Consider the following 17,928-nt stretch of genomic DNA (forward strand, 5'->3'; position numbering starts at 1 on the left):
AAAAAATGTAAGAATAATTTGACAAGAGGCCACCTAAGTTGACCCCAAAAATAGGGACTCTCAAAAACTTGAAATAAATAAAACAAAACAAAGGATTTATGATACTATTAAATTATTAGGTGATTGACGCCATGCGTGTAAGGCCAGCCTCAGTATTTAACAAGACATTTCCCTCAACTGTTGCAAAAAAGACATTACCAGGTATCGATAGCATTAACATAGTTGCAATAAAACTAATAAATTCTTGTCCCTCGTCCTGTACTAGCATTTGCCTCCATTCGCGATTCACCATTCGCCATCAATAAATTTGACTGAAGAGAAGATACCCGTACCTACATATTCTTCCAACTATGATCTCTCATTCTCTCTTAGTACCATCTAACTTTTACAGAAGATGAAAGAGTCGGCAAAAAATTTTTTTCTCGCATATCTTCAAGTTATTAACCGAGTTTAACCCATGGGAAGTTAACTTATGGCCCACTTATCTATGCTGAGTATAGAGACCATTCAAATTTCAAAAGTTGGAACATCAGATGGAAACCCATGCGTGGTTTGGTATAGAAGACGAGGCAATAAATATCTGTAGGGATCGCTTTCTCTTTTCTCCTTCAGATAAGCAATGCATCTCTCAACCTCAGACTTCACTTGCATATACAATTCATGAGACTTGTCTCTATCTCTCAATTCCCGCTCCCTCCCTTTCAAACAATACATCAACTTTCAATTCATGCAACCACTCAAAATTGACACCCAGTAAAAGTTAAAACAATTATAGATTGTGTAAAACTAATTGAACTTTAAGTTGGCATATACCTTCAGTTTCAATTGGTTTGCCAAAATAATAGTAGAATCGGCCAGGAAATTTGGGTAGAATTCCTGGAAGATGAACTTGTTGATTTGCAACTTCACCCTTAGTATCACCTCTGCAAAAGGTACCAGTTATATAGGGAATTGAAGAAGGAAAAAGATGGAGACATCAACTCTTTTGTGGAATTTCAATATTATCAAATGCTATTGATGCTCAGGCATAACGTCCTAGTCCTTAGGCCACTGTTTTAGGACCTTCGGAAGAATCTGAGTGTGCCCGGAAAAAAAAGTCAACTTTTTGGGCTAATGAAGATTTTATTTGATTTATTCAATCACGGTGCAGAAAGAGCTAATGGATCTGCTGAAATTGTGCACAAAATGCTTGATTCTTTGGTTTAGAAAAGCTAATGGCAAGTATGAGATACCTCAACATCACAGCCTCCTTTGTTAAGCTTTCTATTTCGGTCCTAAAGTAAGGAACCTTGATCAAGTCATCATAATCAATAACAACCTGAAACCAACGTGATATCTATTATGCTATAGCCAATAAATCCAAGACAGCAATAGATCTGGAGTTAATGCAGCACAACGATGGACATATATTCTCTCTCTCTTCAAACCCCATTGTGAACATTAAAGATTGTGCATGAGTGACGGCAAGTAGTCAAGGACTCCTGTACTTGTAAACTGTATTGTACAGAAAAAGATGTCTGTTCTGAAACATACCTCACCCAAGTCATCTTCTCCAACACTGCCAAAAGGTACAATCTTGGCTCCAAATCTGGCTGCCATCCTAACAAACTCTGCTTGTTCAGGCCAGAATAATTTGTATTCCTCACCCTGGAAATTTTTGAAGAGATAGAGATTACACATTATACTGACATATATCAAACGCCTTCACAATGAATTCATTCAAAGAATTTCCCACTCAGACAAGGAATGTGAAAATGGATAAAGTTTTTTCAGCTAGTTTCACTAGCTCCCCTCGAACTTTTGGACAAGCCATTTCAAGCTTATTATCGCAATACAAAGTGACATCCAAGACTCTTATACAAAAAGATTTAACCATTGGCAATTACCTTCCGATGAAGAGCCTCACGCATCCCCCCTGGATAAAGCAGGACATGAGCCTTGGAATAGAAAAGCTTGTAGAAATTATTTGCAGCGACAGGAACAGCACCCATAAGCCTGTACAAATCATATGAAGATAATTCAGGCAATTTCCCGTTTTTTGATCTCTTGAACATCATTGGATGTGCTATCCCTCGTACTAAGATATTTTTCTCTGAAGCAATCTTGGTAACCAGAGGAACTAAATCCCATCCCAGAAGCATGTGATACCCAACTAGCAGGACCGGCCCTTCCGAAGGGATTCCATCAAGGCCTCTTACAATCGTTCCATCCTCCAAAGTTGAGAGCATTACGGCACTTGTGAGGGTGTTGAACAATCTGGAAACAACATGAATGTAAACTGGCAGCACCTGGCAGTATTTGAACTATTTTCCTCATATGCAATGCAATCAATCTGAAGAAAAATAACTTGATGGAGACGATCAGTTCGGCAATGTGTAATGTCAGTTATCTAAGTTTTTAACCTTCTGTACATATATGGCTCATCCCTCATGATATTCCAAAAAACCCTTACCATGACCAATGGTTTTCTTTCAACTTCTCACGTAAGATGCCCAAAGTGTTTACAAATGTTACATCTTTCCAAGAACATTGTACATACCTATATGTTTCCAATACGTTTTTAAGCTCATCAGGCGATGGTGGTATAAAATCTGAAGCATAGTCATGATACTTGCCACGGCGGTAGAAAGCAGTGCTCTTGATGATCGTTAATAAGTCAATATTGCCTTCCTGTTACCAATGAACAAAGGCAGCCGTGTTAGGATCCCGTCAGAGAGTTCAACTTATTCCATATCTTTCCAATCAAAAGGCATATAAAACAAAGCTCACATGGAGAGAACTATACCAGGAAAAGGAAGTGACCACTGTCTTCAAATTTACGAAGCTCACACTTTGGAATCAAACGATATAGCCTCTCACCTTCTCGTTGGCTAGGCAGTAACTGATCCTTTCCACTGAAAATACAAATAATAAAGCTCAACCCAACATCCCAGAGAGAATTGTAAAATTTAAAAAGACAATTATAACATGCATATATGGCAAAGATGGGATTAATTTATCAGTAAAAATTAGACATCATAATAAAGAGTATAATACAAAGAAGGAGGTACAAGACCGATTTCATCACAGTCTGCTCTGATTACAAATTCCAGTTTCTCAATATAGATTTCAGAGTTCAGACAATAAGTTCTACCCTTTAAAATCGCATATCTAAGCTGCAACATTCAAAAGTAATAGGAATGGGCCTCAGAAAGATCGTTAAAATATGATTCTTGTAGTTGATAGATTCCCCTCATTGCAACAAATTAGAAGCTCATAAAAAACTAGTTGATTCTGTTGTTTCCTTTAAGGAACTTTTTCAAGTTTATGGACAAAAGGCAGCAACATAATATAGAAGGACATGATTCCATATTCTGAGGACAATGTAGGGAGAACGGACCTGCAAATTACCAAAATCTGAGCTTTGACGGAATGAAGGCGTGAATTAGCATAGGCGGAAGCAGACTCAAGCATCTGTAGTTTCCAAAGAAGTGTTTCTCTAGGCAATATATCAGCTAGAACCTGAAAACTCAATTAACAACTAATTTCAATACTGAAAGTAACTGAATGAAGAACAGAGATCTTCACAGACAAATTGAAGTAAAGGCAGCAACTCTGAACATCTTTTCAAACAATCCAGCATATTCACTTATGGAAGTTACTTTTACAAGAAGGAAATGGATATACTATCAAATTTTAAATTTTGACTTCTTCTGGAATGTGCTTTAAGCAATGCCATAAAACTATCACAGAATCCATTGCATAACATATCCATGACATAAATAAAAAGACATCTCACACTGTTGCAACGGCAGGGATGCCATTATTTTGAGAATAAAAACAAGAGTTGTATCTTACAGGGAGGGAAGATGACAACATATTAAGATCCTCCAAAAGCTCTCTAGCAGTATTTTGCACGGAAAGTCCTTTCACCAAATTTTCCAACACCAGTCTCAAAGGATCACCTAAAGTAAGTAGAAAATTTAAAGGCACCAAATGGAGAGACGCCATTGTTATTCGGCAAGAGCAAAAGACACCATATTGGTTCTTGATCCATGATAAAAGTTTTCCCTAAATATTATTACTGTGCTTGGGGATATTGAGGAACTCAAGCATAAGATCCTTATGACTGATAGAAAAGAATTTGGAAATAAGCAAGAGCTTTTAAAATGGAAAACTGAGCCTACACACATCTAACATGGAACTTGAGAATATATATAAAAATGAAATACCAACTTACAGAACTCATAAAACTGACCTGCCACCAAACTGAGAAAATAAGGCACACCAGGAGAGAGTTGACTAGGAAGAGCTTCCAATAATGGTGTGAAACGTTGTAATTGCGACCTGCTGTATGAAGTAGCTGCAACAATGAAAGATAATGAGCAACAGTCGAGTAGTTTGTGCAAAGTTAACTCAGATTCATATTAAAATTTACAACTAAACCAACTTCATTATTGTACAGAAATCAGCAATAAGAACCTCTACTAACAATGAAACTATTACCAATGATAACTAGACTAGCCGTCAATGAATCAATAATCCAACACCACTTATTTAGAGGGTGCTTTTCATCCGTATGGTAATTGTCAGAATGTACTAATTGATGTACAACAACAGCGAACCAGTAATAACTTATGCATCATGAGTAATCAAGAGTAAAAGTTCAGCCCTCATATTCGCTCATGTTCGTGCTTGTCGAGCCAAGATATCCTAATCCAACTAGCCATAATCAGTGAATCCAAATGTCATCTGCAATGCTTAAAAGTTAAAAGTTACCTGGGTTAGCTAAAATTAGTGCGAGATCAATATCAGGGTTGCGGGCTGCAACAGCCAGGGCAAGGCATGCTCCTAAAGAGTCTCCAATAAGATATATGGGTCTGTTAGGACAGCTTTGATTCTCGGACCTAATAGTTCTCTCAACAATCTTCACGAGTTCTGCAACGAGTAACTATGTAGAGCAACATATTATGTTGAAAGACAATATGCTAGTATAGCATTCAATTTTCCTCTTGTTTGCATTACCAAAGCATGTTAGAAGAGAAACATGCGATCCCATTTTCAACGCAATCAGCATGCTCTTCATCATTTTGTATCAATTCTATTAAGGTGGTTATCTTTAACTGAAGCCTCACAACTTGGTAAACTAATTATTAATGTACAAAACTAAATGATGTAACGAGTGAGAGAAAAAGAGGAGACCTGTAAATGGTGTTCGATCTGTGACTGGAATATGCAAGCACCACATTTCAAAAATCCTTCATTCAAGCGAAAACGAGAAGCTGTTATGTTTCAGCTAATAAAATCAGAGTAACATCAAGCTAGCAGAAAACTTTGGGCTTCAAAAATTTCATGTTGGAAATCAAAAGGCACGTTCTCAAATTAGTTAAACAGTTAAAGGACATTGTGAGCTAAGGCTTTACAATAAGTGAACACGTACCTTCCCAGTTTCTGATGATGTAAAATAAGTCCAAGTCCCACGCCATCAATCCCTGTAAGATCGAGAATAATTTAGTTCTACGGAGATTATTTTGGAAGATAACACAATTCATGAGTGATTAGCCTGTTGCTTGACGCCAGAGACATGAAGAATAGAAACCATCCATTCTTTAACTGGAGAAAAATTGAGAAGAAAAACTTTGGTTTTGTCCTGTGTGTGTGATATAGATGACATGAAAATTGGAGAGTTTAACCGTTGCGTTCAAAACATTGATATAATGAGTTATTAGTTCTGGAATATGTTGAGTTTAAGCCAGATATATTACAAATTAACTCTTATCAAAAAGTAGTTGCGTATTGAAAAGAAACTTACAAGAAAAAAAGAAATATTTACAATTACTAAAAGGACTTGATTACCTAAAATAAAACAAAATTCTAGCCGGATGCTAGAGTTCGGAAGATGAGATGTGATGCCAAAATTAGAGACAAAATGTAATGAACGAGTAGGAAAACCAAAGAAGCTAGTAGCAGAAACTCTTGCATCGCTTACATAAAGCTTAATGGGAGGCAAGAAGGGGGACATTTGTCACGATTTGTGATTTTTCATGAGGTTAAGGTGGTTTGTAATGCTTCAGAATCCTTCAGAAGGCTTCCGGTTAACCTTAAGAGAGCTAAAGTGAGCAAGAACATGTAAGAGAAATCTACACAAGTCTAACCTCAATATTTTAATATTGTCTCTAGATATTGTTCATATAAATATCTAGATATTTTTCCTAAATATTTAGAAGAGAATTCTAGAAAATCAATTATTGTTGCAGAATCAATTCAATCTCCACTATCCATTAAGGAGGTGGAAATTTTTTTAGATTCAAGGAGAAGCCTATAAATATCTCCTCCCTCCTCATTTGTAATTATCCTTGAGTTCTCAAACGATACAAGTCTTACATTCCCTAAGCTCTCTCATTCTACTTTTGCTCTCGAGCCTTCCCTTTCCTAAACTTAGCCAAGCATCTTTTTTTTCAACAAATCAAACTTACTTAGCATCTTCTAGTGAAGAATGTCTAAGTGCCGCACGGACAGTTGGTATTAGAGTACAGTTCAATCGTTGTGCTTAAAGGAAGGTATTGCGCAATGGCAACTGAGGAAGAAAACGTTATTGGCATGGAAGTACAAGAGCATGCTTATGTACAAGAGGAGGAAGCTCAAACCAAGTCCAGGCGATGCAAGAGCAAGGTTCTAATAGGTGAGTCTCTTGAACCCCATGATGCTAGCTTGAAAACTCACATGGAGAATGTGAGGATTACCGTGAGGGAATTTGATGATCAACTCAGCAATCTCATCCAAGAGAATGCTGCGATCACGCATGTTGCCAAGTCGATGATTGAAGAACTTGGCCGTGACCTAGGGAAAGATCTTTGTTCTCTTACCCATGATCTTGACCTTCGCAAGTATGTTGAGGACGAGTTGTGAGGTCTATATTCTAAAATGGATGAGATTTGCCATTAATGAGAATCTCATCGTCGTGCAAGCAGCCCTATTAGTAGTAGTACTTTAAACACCATTTCTTAAGGTCTAAAGGTGCCTAAACCAACAATGTACAATGAGGCTTGCAATGCAACAATTGTGTAGAACCTTCTCTTTAGTATAGAACAATACTTCAAGGCCATAGGAGTGACTGATGACTTAATTAGAATCAAGAATGCTTCAACTTTCCTTCAAGATGTAGCCTAACTATGGTGGCACAAGAAGCATACTGAGAGCAAAAAGGGCATTCGCATTCTCAATACATGGGAACTGTTCAAGTTAGAACTTCACAAGCACTTTGTTCCCCACAACATTGAGACGGAGGCTAGAGGTAAGCTCCGTAGGTTGAGACAAACTGATGGTATTTTTGACTACATCAAAGAGTTTAGTACCATCATGCTGGAGATTGAAGACTTGCCTGTCAAGGAGGCTCTTTTCCACTTCATCGATGGGCTTAAAGATTGGGTAAGAGTAGAGCTCAATAGACGAAAGGTGCAAACTCTTGATGAGGCTATTGCAATTGCTGAGTCCTTGATCAACTACTCCACCAAGAGCACAAAGCCTAATCCTGGTAAGAGTGGGGGAAACAAAGGAGGACAAAAGAAGATCTCCAACCGTGGTGGCCGGAAGATCTTTGGTGGAAGTTTTAAAAAAAATAAACCATCCTCAACTAAACGAGATCCCTCAAAGTTGTGCTTCATATGCAATGGTTCATACTGTACTCGCAACTGCCCCAACCGAAAGGCTATGAATGCCTTAATTGTCGAGATGAAGGAAAGACAAGACAAGACAAGGAACAACAAGCCGACTTTGGTTCCTTGCAACACTTAAGTGCCTTGACTAGACTCTTTTATCCAGCCAAAGAGAAAGAAAAGGGTCTACTCTACACCGATCTTGCCATTGAAGGCAAGTGTGCCTCTACTATGCTCGATACAGGAGCATCCCACAACTTTTTGGAGGTCGAAGAAGCAAAATGATTAGCCGTCCAATTCAACAAGGGAGAAGGCACAATTAAGATAGTTAACTCTCCTGCAAAACAAGTCCTTGGGATTGCCAAGGATGTAAAGGTGAAGATCAGGGATTTACAAGGTACGTTAGACTTCACCATAGTCCCTATGGATGATTTTAAGGTTGTGTTGGAACTTCTTTCTCCTACAAAGCACATGCCTTCCTTATTCCCGAAGCCACACCTCTGGTGGTTATCGACACAAATATGATTCAGGTGATCCCTTTAAAGTGCTTGGAGAAATTCAAACCTATATTTCTACCTCACAATTTAAAAAGGGTCTTGAGAATTCAGAAGAGGACGACATAACTAACTCACAAGAAGCCTTGTCACCTTACACCGAAGAGGTGCTGCAAGAATACAAACATGTCATGCCTGATGAACTGCCAAAGAAACTACCTCTTAGAAGAGAGATAGATCATCAGATTAAGTTGGAGCCTGGTGCCAAACCGCCTGCTTTGGCACCTTACTGCATGTCACCTCCAGAGCTTACTGAATTAAAGAGACAACTCCAAGATTTCCTTGATTTAGGATATATCTAACCATTCAAGGCCCCATATAGTGCTCCAATTCTCTTCCAGAAAAAAAAAAAGATAGATCGCTATGAATGTGCATTGACTGTAAAGCCTTGAACAAGATTACCATCAAGAACAAGATTACCTTATACCCTTGATCACTGACTTGTTTGATCAACTTGGAAAGGCTAGGTATTTCTCTAAGCTTGATATTGATTTAGGTATTATCAGGCATGTATTGCCGTAGGAGACGAATTGAAGACAACTTGCGTTACAAGATATGGAGCATTTGAATTTCATGTCATACCCTTTGGACTGAGGAATGTCCCAACAACATTCTTCACTCTTATAAACAAGTTGTTCCACCCTTACTTGAACCAATTCGTGGTGGTATAGTTGGATGACATCGTGGTGTATAGTAATACCATTGACGAATACGCTCAACACCTAAAGAAAGTCTTCCAGGTACTCTTTGACCACGAGCTATACATAAAGTTAGAAAAGTGTTCTTTTGCCAAACAAGAGGTGGACTTCTTGAGGCATAAGATCTAGGATGGAAAGCTAATTCTAGAATGGTAGCCTCCTACCAAAGTCCCAGAGCCAAGATCATTCCTTGGCCTGGTGAACTACTATCGTCGGTTCATCAAGGGATATTCAACGATTGTTGCTCCATTAACAAATTTACTCAAGAAGAATAGATCTTGGCAATGGACGGAAGATTGCCAAGTTGCTTTTGAAAAGCTAAAGCAGATGGTTGCACAAGAGCCTATAATGTTCTTGCTTGAGTAGTCCAAGCCTTTTAAGGTATACACTGATACTTTAAACTTTGCAATAAGGGGTGTGTTAATGCAACAAAGACACCCTATTGCGTATGAGAGCTGCAAGCTGAATGACACAGAGAGACACTACACGATACAAAAAAAAAAAGAAATGTTTGCTATCATTCATTATCTCTAGACCTGGTGTCACTACTTCCTTGGAAGTAAGTTCACCATAATAAATAATAATGTTGCTACAAACTACTTCCAGACATAGAAGTAGCTCAGCCCAAAACAAGCTCGTTGGCAAATTTTCTTGCTAAGTTTGATTACTAGTTAGAGTACAAGCCAGGCAAAGCAAACATGGTTGTAGATGCATTAAGTAGGAAAGTTGAATTAGCTACTCTCACTGGCATGCCCCAGACTGACTCCCTTGGATGAATCAAGGACTATATGTCTCAAGATCCTACTGCAAGTGACTTAGTGAAGCTTGCTACAGAAGACAAAACTCGAAGATTTTGGGTGAATGATGGTTTACTCTACACCATTGGAAACCTAGTCTATGTGCCGAAATGGGACAACTTTCAAAAGGATGTCCTCAAAGAGTGCCATGATTCAATGTGAGCTGGGCATCCAGGTATGGCACAAACACTTGCTCTCGTGCAAAACCACTTCTATTGGCCACACATGCAAGATGATGTCGAGGCATATTTGAGGACCTGCTTAGTATGTCGGCAAGAAAAGGTTGAACATCAACATTCTGCTGGTTTAATCAAACCTCTGGGAGTGGCTAAAAGACCATGGGAGAGTGTCTCAATGGATTTCATAATTGCTATCCCTAAATCTGAAGGATGTGGAAGTATTATGGTGGTGGTTGATAGATTTAGCAAGTATGCCAACCTTTACAGATTGCAAAGTTGATGAAGTAGCACGCTTGTTTTTCAAACATGTCAGAAAGGTATGGGAGATTCCTCGAAAAATCATCAATGATTGAGATCCCTAATTCATTAGGAAATTCTAGAGAGAACTTTTCAAACTTCTGAAGACAAACGTGAAATTCTCAACAAGCTTTCATCCTTAGAGCGATTGACAGACAGAGTGGATTAATGCTTTGTTGGAGCTCTACCTTTGACATAATGTGAGTGCACACCAACGAAATTGGGCTAAGTTGCTTAATGTGGCTCAATTCTCTTACAATCTGCAGCAAAGGGAGTCGACAAGTAAGAGCTCTTTTGAGATAGTTATCGCGCAACAATCTCTAACCCCCAATGCACCTACTGCTCCATATAAGGGAGATAATCCAGTTGCATATAAGTTTGCTAACGAATGGCAAGAAGAAGCTGCCATTACTCATGCCAACCTAGACAAAATCTCTTGTAAAATGATGAAGTGGACAGACAAGAAGCGACACCCCACTGAGTTTCAAGTTGGTCATTTGGTGATAGTAAAGTTATTGCCAAATCAATTCAAGTCACTATGTAAGGTGCATAAAGGATTGGTCAAGAGATATGAAGGCCCTTTTCTCATCTTCAAACATGTGGGAAAGGTTGCGTATCAGTTACAACTCCCTCCCAAGTTTAAGATTCATCCTATCATTCATGTTAGTCTCTTGAAGAAATACTGCGAAGATGAAGAAGATCCATCTCAAGGTATCTCCAAGAGAGCACCAACAGCGGTCGTCACCAAGTATGAGAAGGAAATAGGGAAAATCCTCATAGACAGGGTGATCAAAAAGAGAGGAGTTCCCAACTATACCGAGTACTTAGTCAAATGGAAGGGTCAAGCAAACTCTGAAGCAAGTTGGGAACGTCAAGACCTCATATAGCAGTTCCTGACCAAATGCAACACCACAAAGAGGAAGGTGCGACGAGAGCGTCACAAAATTAAGTAGGAGAGAATGTCATGATTCATGATTTTTCGTAAGGTTAAAGTGGTCTTGAATGCTCTGGAATGCTCCAAAATCATCCAGAAGCTTCCGGTTAGCCTTAAGAAAGCTAGAGTGAACAAGAACATTCTAAAAAAATCAATACAACTTTAGCCTCAACATTTTAATATTGTCTCTAGATATTTCCATATAAATATCTAGATATTTGTTGTAAATATCTAAGAGAGAACTCTAGAAAATCAATTATAGCCATAGGATCAATTCAATTTCCATCATCCATTAAGGAGGTGGAATTTTCTAGATTTAAGGGGAAGCCAATAAATACCTCATCCCTCCTCATTTGTAATCATCCTTGAGTTATACAAGTTTTACATTTCCCAAGCTCTCTTATTCTACCTTTGCTCTCAAGCTTTCCCTTTTTTCAACTTAGCCAAGCATCCTCCTTTTTAACAAATCGAACTTACGTAGCATCTTATAGTGAAAAGTGTCTAAGTGCTGCATAGATTAAAAGACTAACCCTCTCACACATTACTCTCTTGGAAGTAGGACATCTCGTAATATTATAAGAACTTTCATAATCCGATATATAAATTGTTAAGAATTTTGATTTTATATTTAGAAAAATAGAGCCCCACACCAGGGATGTATCCATTGGGGAAAGAAGAGGCAGTTTTACACTTACTTTTTTGTTTAAATCATACTTGCCCCCTTTAAAATTGCAATTGTCCCCAAAAAAAAAATCAATTGCCCCACATTTTCTTTAAAACTATCAAGCATACACATTTAAAAATATTGTTTACCATTTTATTTATAATAAAAATAAATTTATGATGTAAATGAAATTAAGATATATTTTTAAACTTTTTATATAATTCACTTATATATTACTTTAATTATTACTTAAAATTATATTTTAAAAAAAATATTTATTTTTATATTTGGTATAAATATTGCCCCATTATTAAATTTTTTTAAATCCGTCACTGCGCCACACCATATTTAATTACTTTAATTAGGAGTAATTTTATAATGTTATGATGACTTTTATAAATAATACGGTTTTTTTTAATAAATAAACGGTCGATATCGAAATAATATTAGAACGCTATCTCATGGCAAAATATATAAATATATATATATATATATATATATATATATTCCATCCCCGAAGCAATTGTCTCAAACCCTGACTTATTGTTTAATACACTAATTTTTATACACTTATAAGATAACGGATAAAATTACATTTCTAAAATCTTTATCTTCATTTTCATTTTCATTTTCATATATTGTAAAACCCGTCTCCACCCTAATCTTTCTTTTTTTAATTTTTTTTTATTTTACTCTATGTAGGAAATTTTATAAAATTATGCTTTAAAGTAAAATTAAAACATGTTTTATTGCAACTATTTAGTATTAAAATTATATGAAAATATTTTCTGATAATACAATTTTAATAATATATTAATATATTTTTATCTCGATGCATTTTGTTCAATGATCCATTGGAACTTCTGCAATACATTTGGAATATTATTAAATTATTTTGTATTTTAATATGTACAAAAAAATGAATTCTAAAATAATTTGTATGAGAATTGAGAATAAAATAAATTATTATTTATATTTTTAATATATTTAGACAATTCCGTTTTAATTTTTTCATGCATCGCACATATAAAATCTAGTTCCTTTATTATTTGATGTAAAATAATAATTTATGTAAGTTTTTTTTTGTAAAAAAAGTAATTAAATTTGAAAAAATAATGTGCCAGTAAAAACCAAAAAATTGTAAAATATAATCTCATTTCTCAAACCAAAAAGAAATCACTCTAAACAAAACTAGAAAAAAAAAAGCTTATTTAAAATTAATTTTTTATTGTTTGAGAACTGATAATTTATAGTAGATATTATGAGAATAAAAAATAATAAAAAAGTATTTTTCATATTTTTTATTCTCTAAATAATAATCTCAAAACATTTAAAATATATCTTTTTTTATCTTCAAATTAATATTTAATTTTATCATTTAAAATATTTTTTGAAAACGTGTTATTAAACTTTTATTTTATTTTTTTTTAAAACAGAAAATTGATTTTATAATAGGTTGCTAAACAATCCTACTTCACTGTCACTGCATGGTCCCCATCAGCAAATTTGCTTTATAAGTGTAGATTGACGATCGAAATGTTCTTTTCCATTTTGAACCCAAGGAAAAAAAAAAGAAAAAAAATTCTTCCTCTTATTGACAAGTAATTTTTCTAATCTTAATACAACTAATAATTTAAAATTTCAAGATACTATAAAAAATTTAATCAATCAAAAATACACTTTTTAAAAATTTGAATTTATTCAAAATATTTTTAAATTTAATTGGAAAATAAATTACTATTAATTTTTTTTTGTTTTTACCGTTTTAGTAACACCAACAGTCCAAATGTGACATTGAAATGATAATTTACCTTACAATGTCTTTTTGGGCCAAAAAACCTTACAATGTCTTTTAGACAATTTTTTTTATTTAACATATTAAAAAAAACAGAGAAAGAGTTTAGAGCATACTTGATATGATCGATAAAAAGGAAAAAAATGGATTTAAAGAGCTTCTCATTTTTTATTTTTAAAATTATTTTTTAGTTTTCAAAATTTATAAAACTGAGAGTAATTGCACCCAGAGAAAAATTATAAACCATGAAACTAGTCATAAAAGATTGAAACTTCCTTGATGTGGGCGTCGATGCGTAAAACACGCACCACAAACAGTGGTTATTCGACCGGTATTTTTAAATAAATAATAAACAAACAAACAAACCAGTAAAAGAACTAACCTGGCAAGAAGAGTAGGAGAGGAGAGTTGTTGAGCCGCGAACCGCCGTACAGCGGCGAAAACCAGCGAGGCGGTCCCCCATCCGATTTGATTAGTTCCTTTGACTCTTCCAAATAAGCCTTCCAGCCACTCTTACGTCTCTCTCCTTCCCGTTCCTCTTCTTCCTCCCATTCAATCTCATTCTTCTCCAACGTCAGTTTCTCGATGGTCCTCGTCGCCGGAACCTCGTCAACGGACACAGCCAATCTACGAGTTACGCTTCTGAACCCGTTGGATTTGCTTTTGGGCGCCGATGAGGGCGGCTGACGGCGGAACACCTGGGAAGAGCCGCCGGGGAAAAGGCAAGCTTCGGTGGGCGGGAGCAACTGAGAGATGGCAGACGGCATCATGAGAAATTGAGGATGCCAATCAGGAACGGATAGGTTCAGAGACTTTATAGCGATTCAATGATTTGAAAAATCGAAGTGAAGGTAAAAGGCGAGAGGTATCCAGCATCAAGCCATCAAATATATTTGTTCTTGTTTTCTTTTTTTCTTGTTTTCTTTTGGTTTTTTTTTTTTTTTGGTGGGGGTGTTGGGTACTTAAGTGTCATAATTTTAGACTTGAGCGCTGGATTCTTCGGGATTTGTCTTCATAGTTTATACTTGAGTGGATGATGGATGTGCACGAACAGATTCTTGCGTTGCACTAAACGCATTTGAAAAATTCCAGGATCTCAGTCAACAAATAATAAAAAATATATATTCTAGGATTGAATGTTTGGTAAATACTTAAAAATTGCTAACTACTTTTCAGATTATAAAATATAAGACATCCTAATAAAAATAAAATTTTATTAATAATATTTTTCTCATATTATCATATTTATTATATTCTCTCTCTAATTATTTTTATAAATAAAATATTAAAAGAAAGATATTTTTATTATTTTATATTTTTAGTTTGAAAAATAAGATTATAAATTATTCTATCTAACCCTATTTATAAATCACTTCCAACATATTTTACTAAAATTAAAAAAAATTTAAATCTTATTAACTTTATTTTAAAATTTAATGAGTTTTCACCTTTATCTTTAATAAATATTTTTAAATTTCATTACTAATATTTTTATTCAAAATATTTAATAAGAAAAAAATATATAAAAAGTATTAAAAATTGATAAGTATCCTATAAATAGTACTCACTTTTTTCTTCTCTTTTTATTCTATAAATAAGACCATAGAAGTATATTTAATGAATTTTATTGATGTCAGTGATTTTGTTCGTGGCAAAAAAAAATGCATGTAATTTTATCTAAAAGTATCTTATAAATTAGTATGAGAAAATATTTTTTTAAAAAAAATAATAAATTCATTAATTCTACCTAAAATGTCAATAACTTTTTGACTTTACTCTTATTAATTAAACAGAAATATTTTAATAACATATTTTTCATCAATATTTACTAGAGAATAAAAGAAAAAATTGTGATAAAAATTGATTAATGTGACTTATAAATCTTATAAATAAGATCGGAAGGAATATTTTTTAAGGTAATTTTTGGGAGTTTGTTTAAAAAAAATAAAATGAAATAGGATGGGATGGCTAGAAAACTTATATCATTACTTAAGAGAAATTTTTAAAAAAGAGTGGAATGGCTTGAAGCATTGTCATCCTACACTCATTTTTTTAGTGAAATGATGTGATATATATAGCATTATTATAAAATTACCCTTAGAGTCCTTGGGCTATATTTATAATAGGACCAATTCATGTGACCAGATTAGCCCAACAATATTAGAGGGATAATTCAACCAAAGGTCATCGTTTCCTCAACTTAGATTGTGGACTTCTCTAATAATCGAATTCTTGTAGGGTGTCATGGTTATACTAGTAACACATATCTACTCCTAAAGAAGGTATCATTTGCTAAGCCAAAACCACACCAAACTCTAATTAGAGCCAATATCACAACTATCACAACTATCCTCAAGTATGATGTGACTTATAAATCTTATAAATAAGATCGAAAGGAGTATTTTCTAAGGTAATGTTTGGAAGTTTTTTTAAAAAAATGGAATGAAATGGGATAGGTGGCTAAAAACTAGGGCTGTGCATGGGCAAGGTCAGGTAAGGCAGCCAATTAACCCGATGCCCTGCCCTAAATGTCTTCGGACAAAAAAACTATCCTAAAGCCCGACCTTGCCCGAAAGATGCCTGACTTTAGAGGGGCTGGGTGGGCAAGGTCGAGCAGGGATCGAGTGTAACACCCTCAAATTTACAAACCGATTTTTCGCAAATTATTAAAACCATTATTAGGTAGAAAATTTTCTTACCATGATACATCTAAGACATAACACAAGTCTTAAAATATCCAAAAAGACAATTAAAACCATAAGGGACAGATATAATCCTCTTGATCATATAAATACTTTTAATAAAAAAGATTAGAGTTTACATGCTTCATAAAGAAGATATGTCCTAAGTTGGCACAAGATACATTGTATAATCCAAAATAAGAGGCAACGTAAAGGATGGTGTCTCATACACCATAGTTACAGCTCTAGTGCTTTCTCGGTCAGACTTGCTCTTGTAAAAATATTAACCACAGAGAATGAGACTTAAAAGCCCCAGTAACTAAAAATTAATATGTAATTTATGTATGCGGTTGTAACTAATCATGCGATTGCTAAGTGGGCATACAACACATTTAACCGAACAATATTTTCAAACAAACCGAACAAGGATTTAATTTGCATGACTGCACCTTATATCCTCCTTTCGCCATGCTCGGACGCCAAATCACCCGGCCAAAGGTGAGTTGGACCAAGCGACACGCCACTCATTGGGTCCAATGAGGGCTTACCACGTGGTAATAATTAACCGAACAGAAATTCTCATTAACACCATATATTAAAATACCCTGACAAGTCATGCATCATTCAAATATCCAAACAGGAATATATCCGAACAATAATATCTCATCATGATAAACAAAAATAAATTTTTGACCCACTTGACAATAATTTCAAACAAGTATATATATACAGTATTATTTTCATTAATTCATAATTTTTTCAAACAATAAAACAACACATAACCATTCACAAACACACCCATCACAACACATTAAAATGGTTACCTTGTGTCTTGAATAACAAGTTCCCCTTCACAACTCCTCTTTCACCACTATCTTTGTCAACACAATCTATATGGTTATTTCATAATACTATATATTAATTTTTACATTAAAATACATAATTCTAATTTAAAGAGTTAGAAAGTCTTAGATCTATAATCCATATTAACACTAATTTAAGATTTATGCCTCATTTAACTTCCCAAATTCTTTTCTAAAATTCTCGTACCCTAATAAACTATTTTTAAGCCTCAAATTACTTCTAGTATCACAATTTCATCCTTCTATATTCTAAAAATTCGTTCAAAAATAAATTAAAAATTTTAGAATTATCCTGAAGCCTCAAATTATTTTTCTATAACCTCAAAAATACCTATTCATACTTAAATAAATATTTAATAATCAGAGGTTCATCCCTACATCTCATACTCAACATAAATTCAACCATATAGATCTAGAGTTTAACTCAAAAATTCTTAAACATGAGTTTCAACCTCAAAAAAATATTCTATAATATTTATTATATCCCTAAGAGCTTTAACCTATATTTTTAATCCATCATATCATTAGATTAACTATCCTATAGAAAAATCCTAATCAAAATATTTACTCTATCCTATAAAATAATCATATCAGTAGAAAGCTAATATTATTTAGAAAATAACTATAAAATTAATTTTGTAATTAAATAAATTTTTAAATGCTAATCTAAACAGGAAAGTTAGAACATACCTGAAGAAAAAGAAAATAATCCCCCCTTGTGAGAAAACGCCGAGCAACGTGAGAGAAAGAGAGAAAAATAATATAAAAATAGGATTGTGGGTCCCAAAATTATATTAAAAAAATTATAGGTTTGAATTTAATTATTCAAACC

At 34.6% G+C, this 17,928-nt stretch overlaps 1 protein-coding gene across 2 annotated transcripts; it reads right to left on the minus strand.

Annotated features, from left to right (window-relative positions):
- Nucleotides 1-78: 78 nt before the first annotated feature.
- Nucleotides 79-14,556, minus strand: LOC129306106 (phytyl ester synthase 2, chloroplastic-like). 2 transcript variants are annotated; one of them, XM_054946470.1, is made up of 14 exons: nt 13,935-14,556; nt 5,420-5,471; nt 5,182-5,237; nt 4,759-4,917; nt 4,238-4,342; nt 3,838-3,944; nt 3,380-3,501; nt 2,786-2,894; nt 2,540-2,670; nt 1,887-2,256; nt 1,534-1,647; nt 1,233-1,318; nt 814-923; nt 79-698 (listed from the first exon to the last, which is right to left on the minus strand). In XM_054946470.1, the coding sequence occupies exons 1-14, from the start codon at nt 14,320-14,322 to the stop codon at nt 508-510; spliced, it is 2,100 nt and encodes a 699-aa protein (XP_054802445.1). In that variant the 5' UTR covers nt 14,323-14,556; the 3' UTR covers nt 79-507. The 2 variants fall into 2 exon arrangements, with proteins under 2 accessions (XP_054802445.1, XP_054802446.1); XM_054946471.1 differs by having other exon boundaries at nt 4,759-4,930; nt 13,935-14,164.
- Between the last annotated feature and the right edge of the window lie 3,372 nt (nt 14,557-17,928).

Source organism: Prosopis cineraria, unplaced genomic scaffold (assembly GCF_029017545.1).
Source record: "Prosopis cineraria cultivar Desert tree isolate PC_DT_omini unplaced genomic scaffold, ASM2901754v1 PC3, whole genome shotgun sequence".
NCBI lineage: Eukaryota > Viridiplantae > Streptophyta > Magnoliopsida > Fabales > Fabaceae > Prosopis > Prosopis cineraria.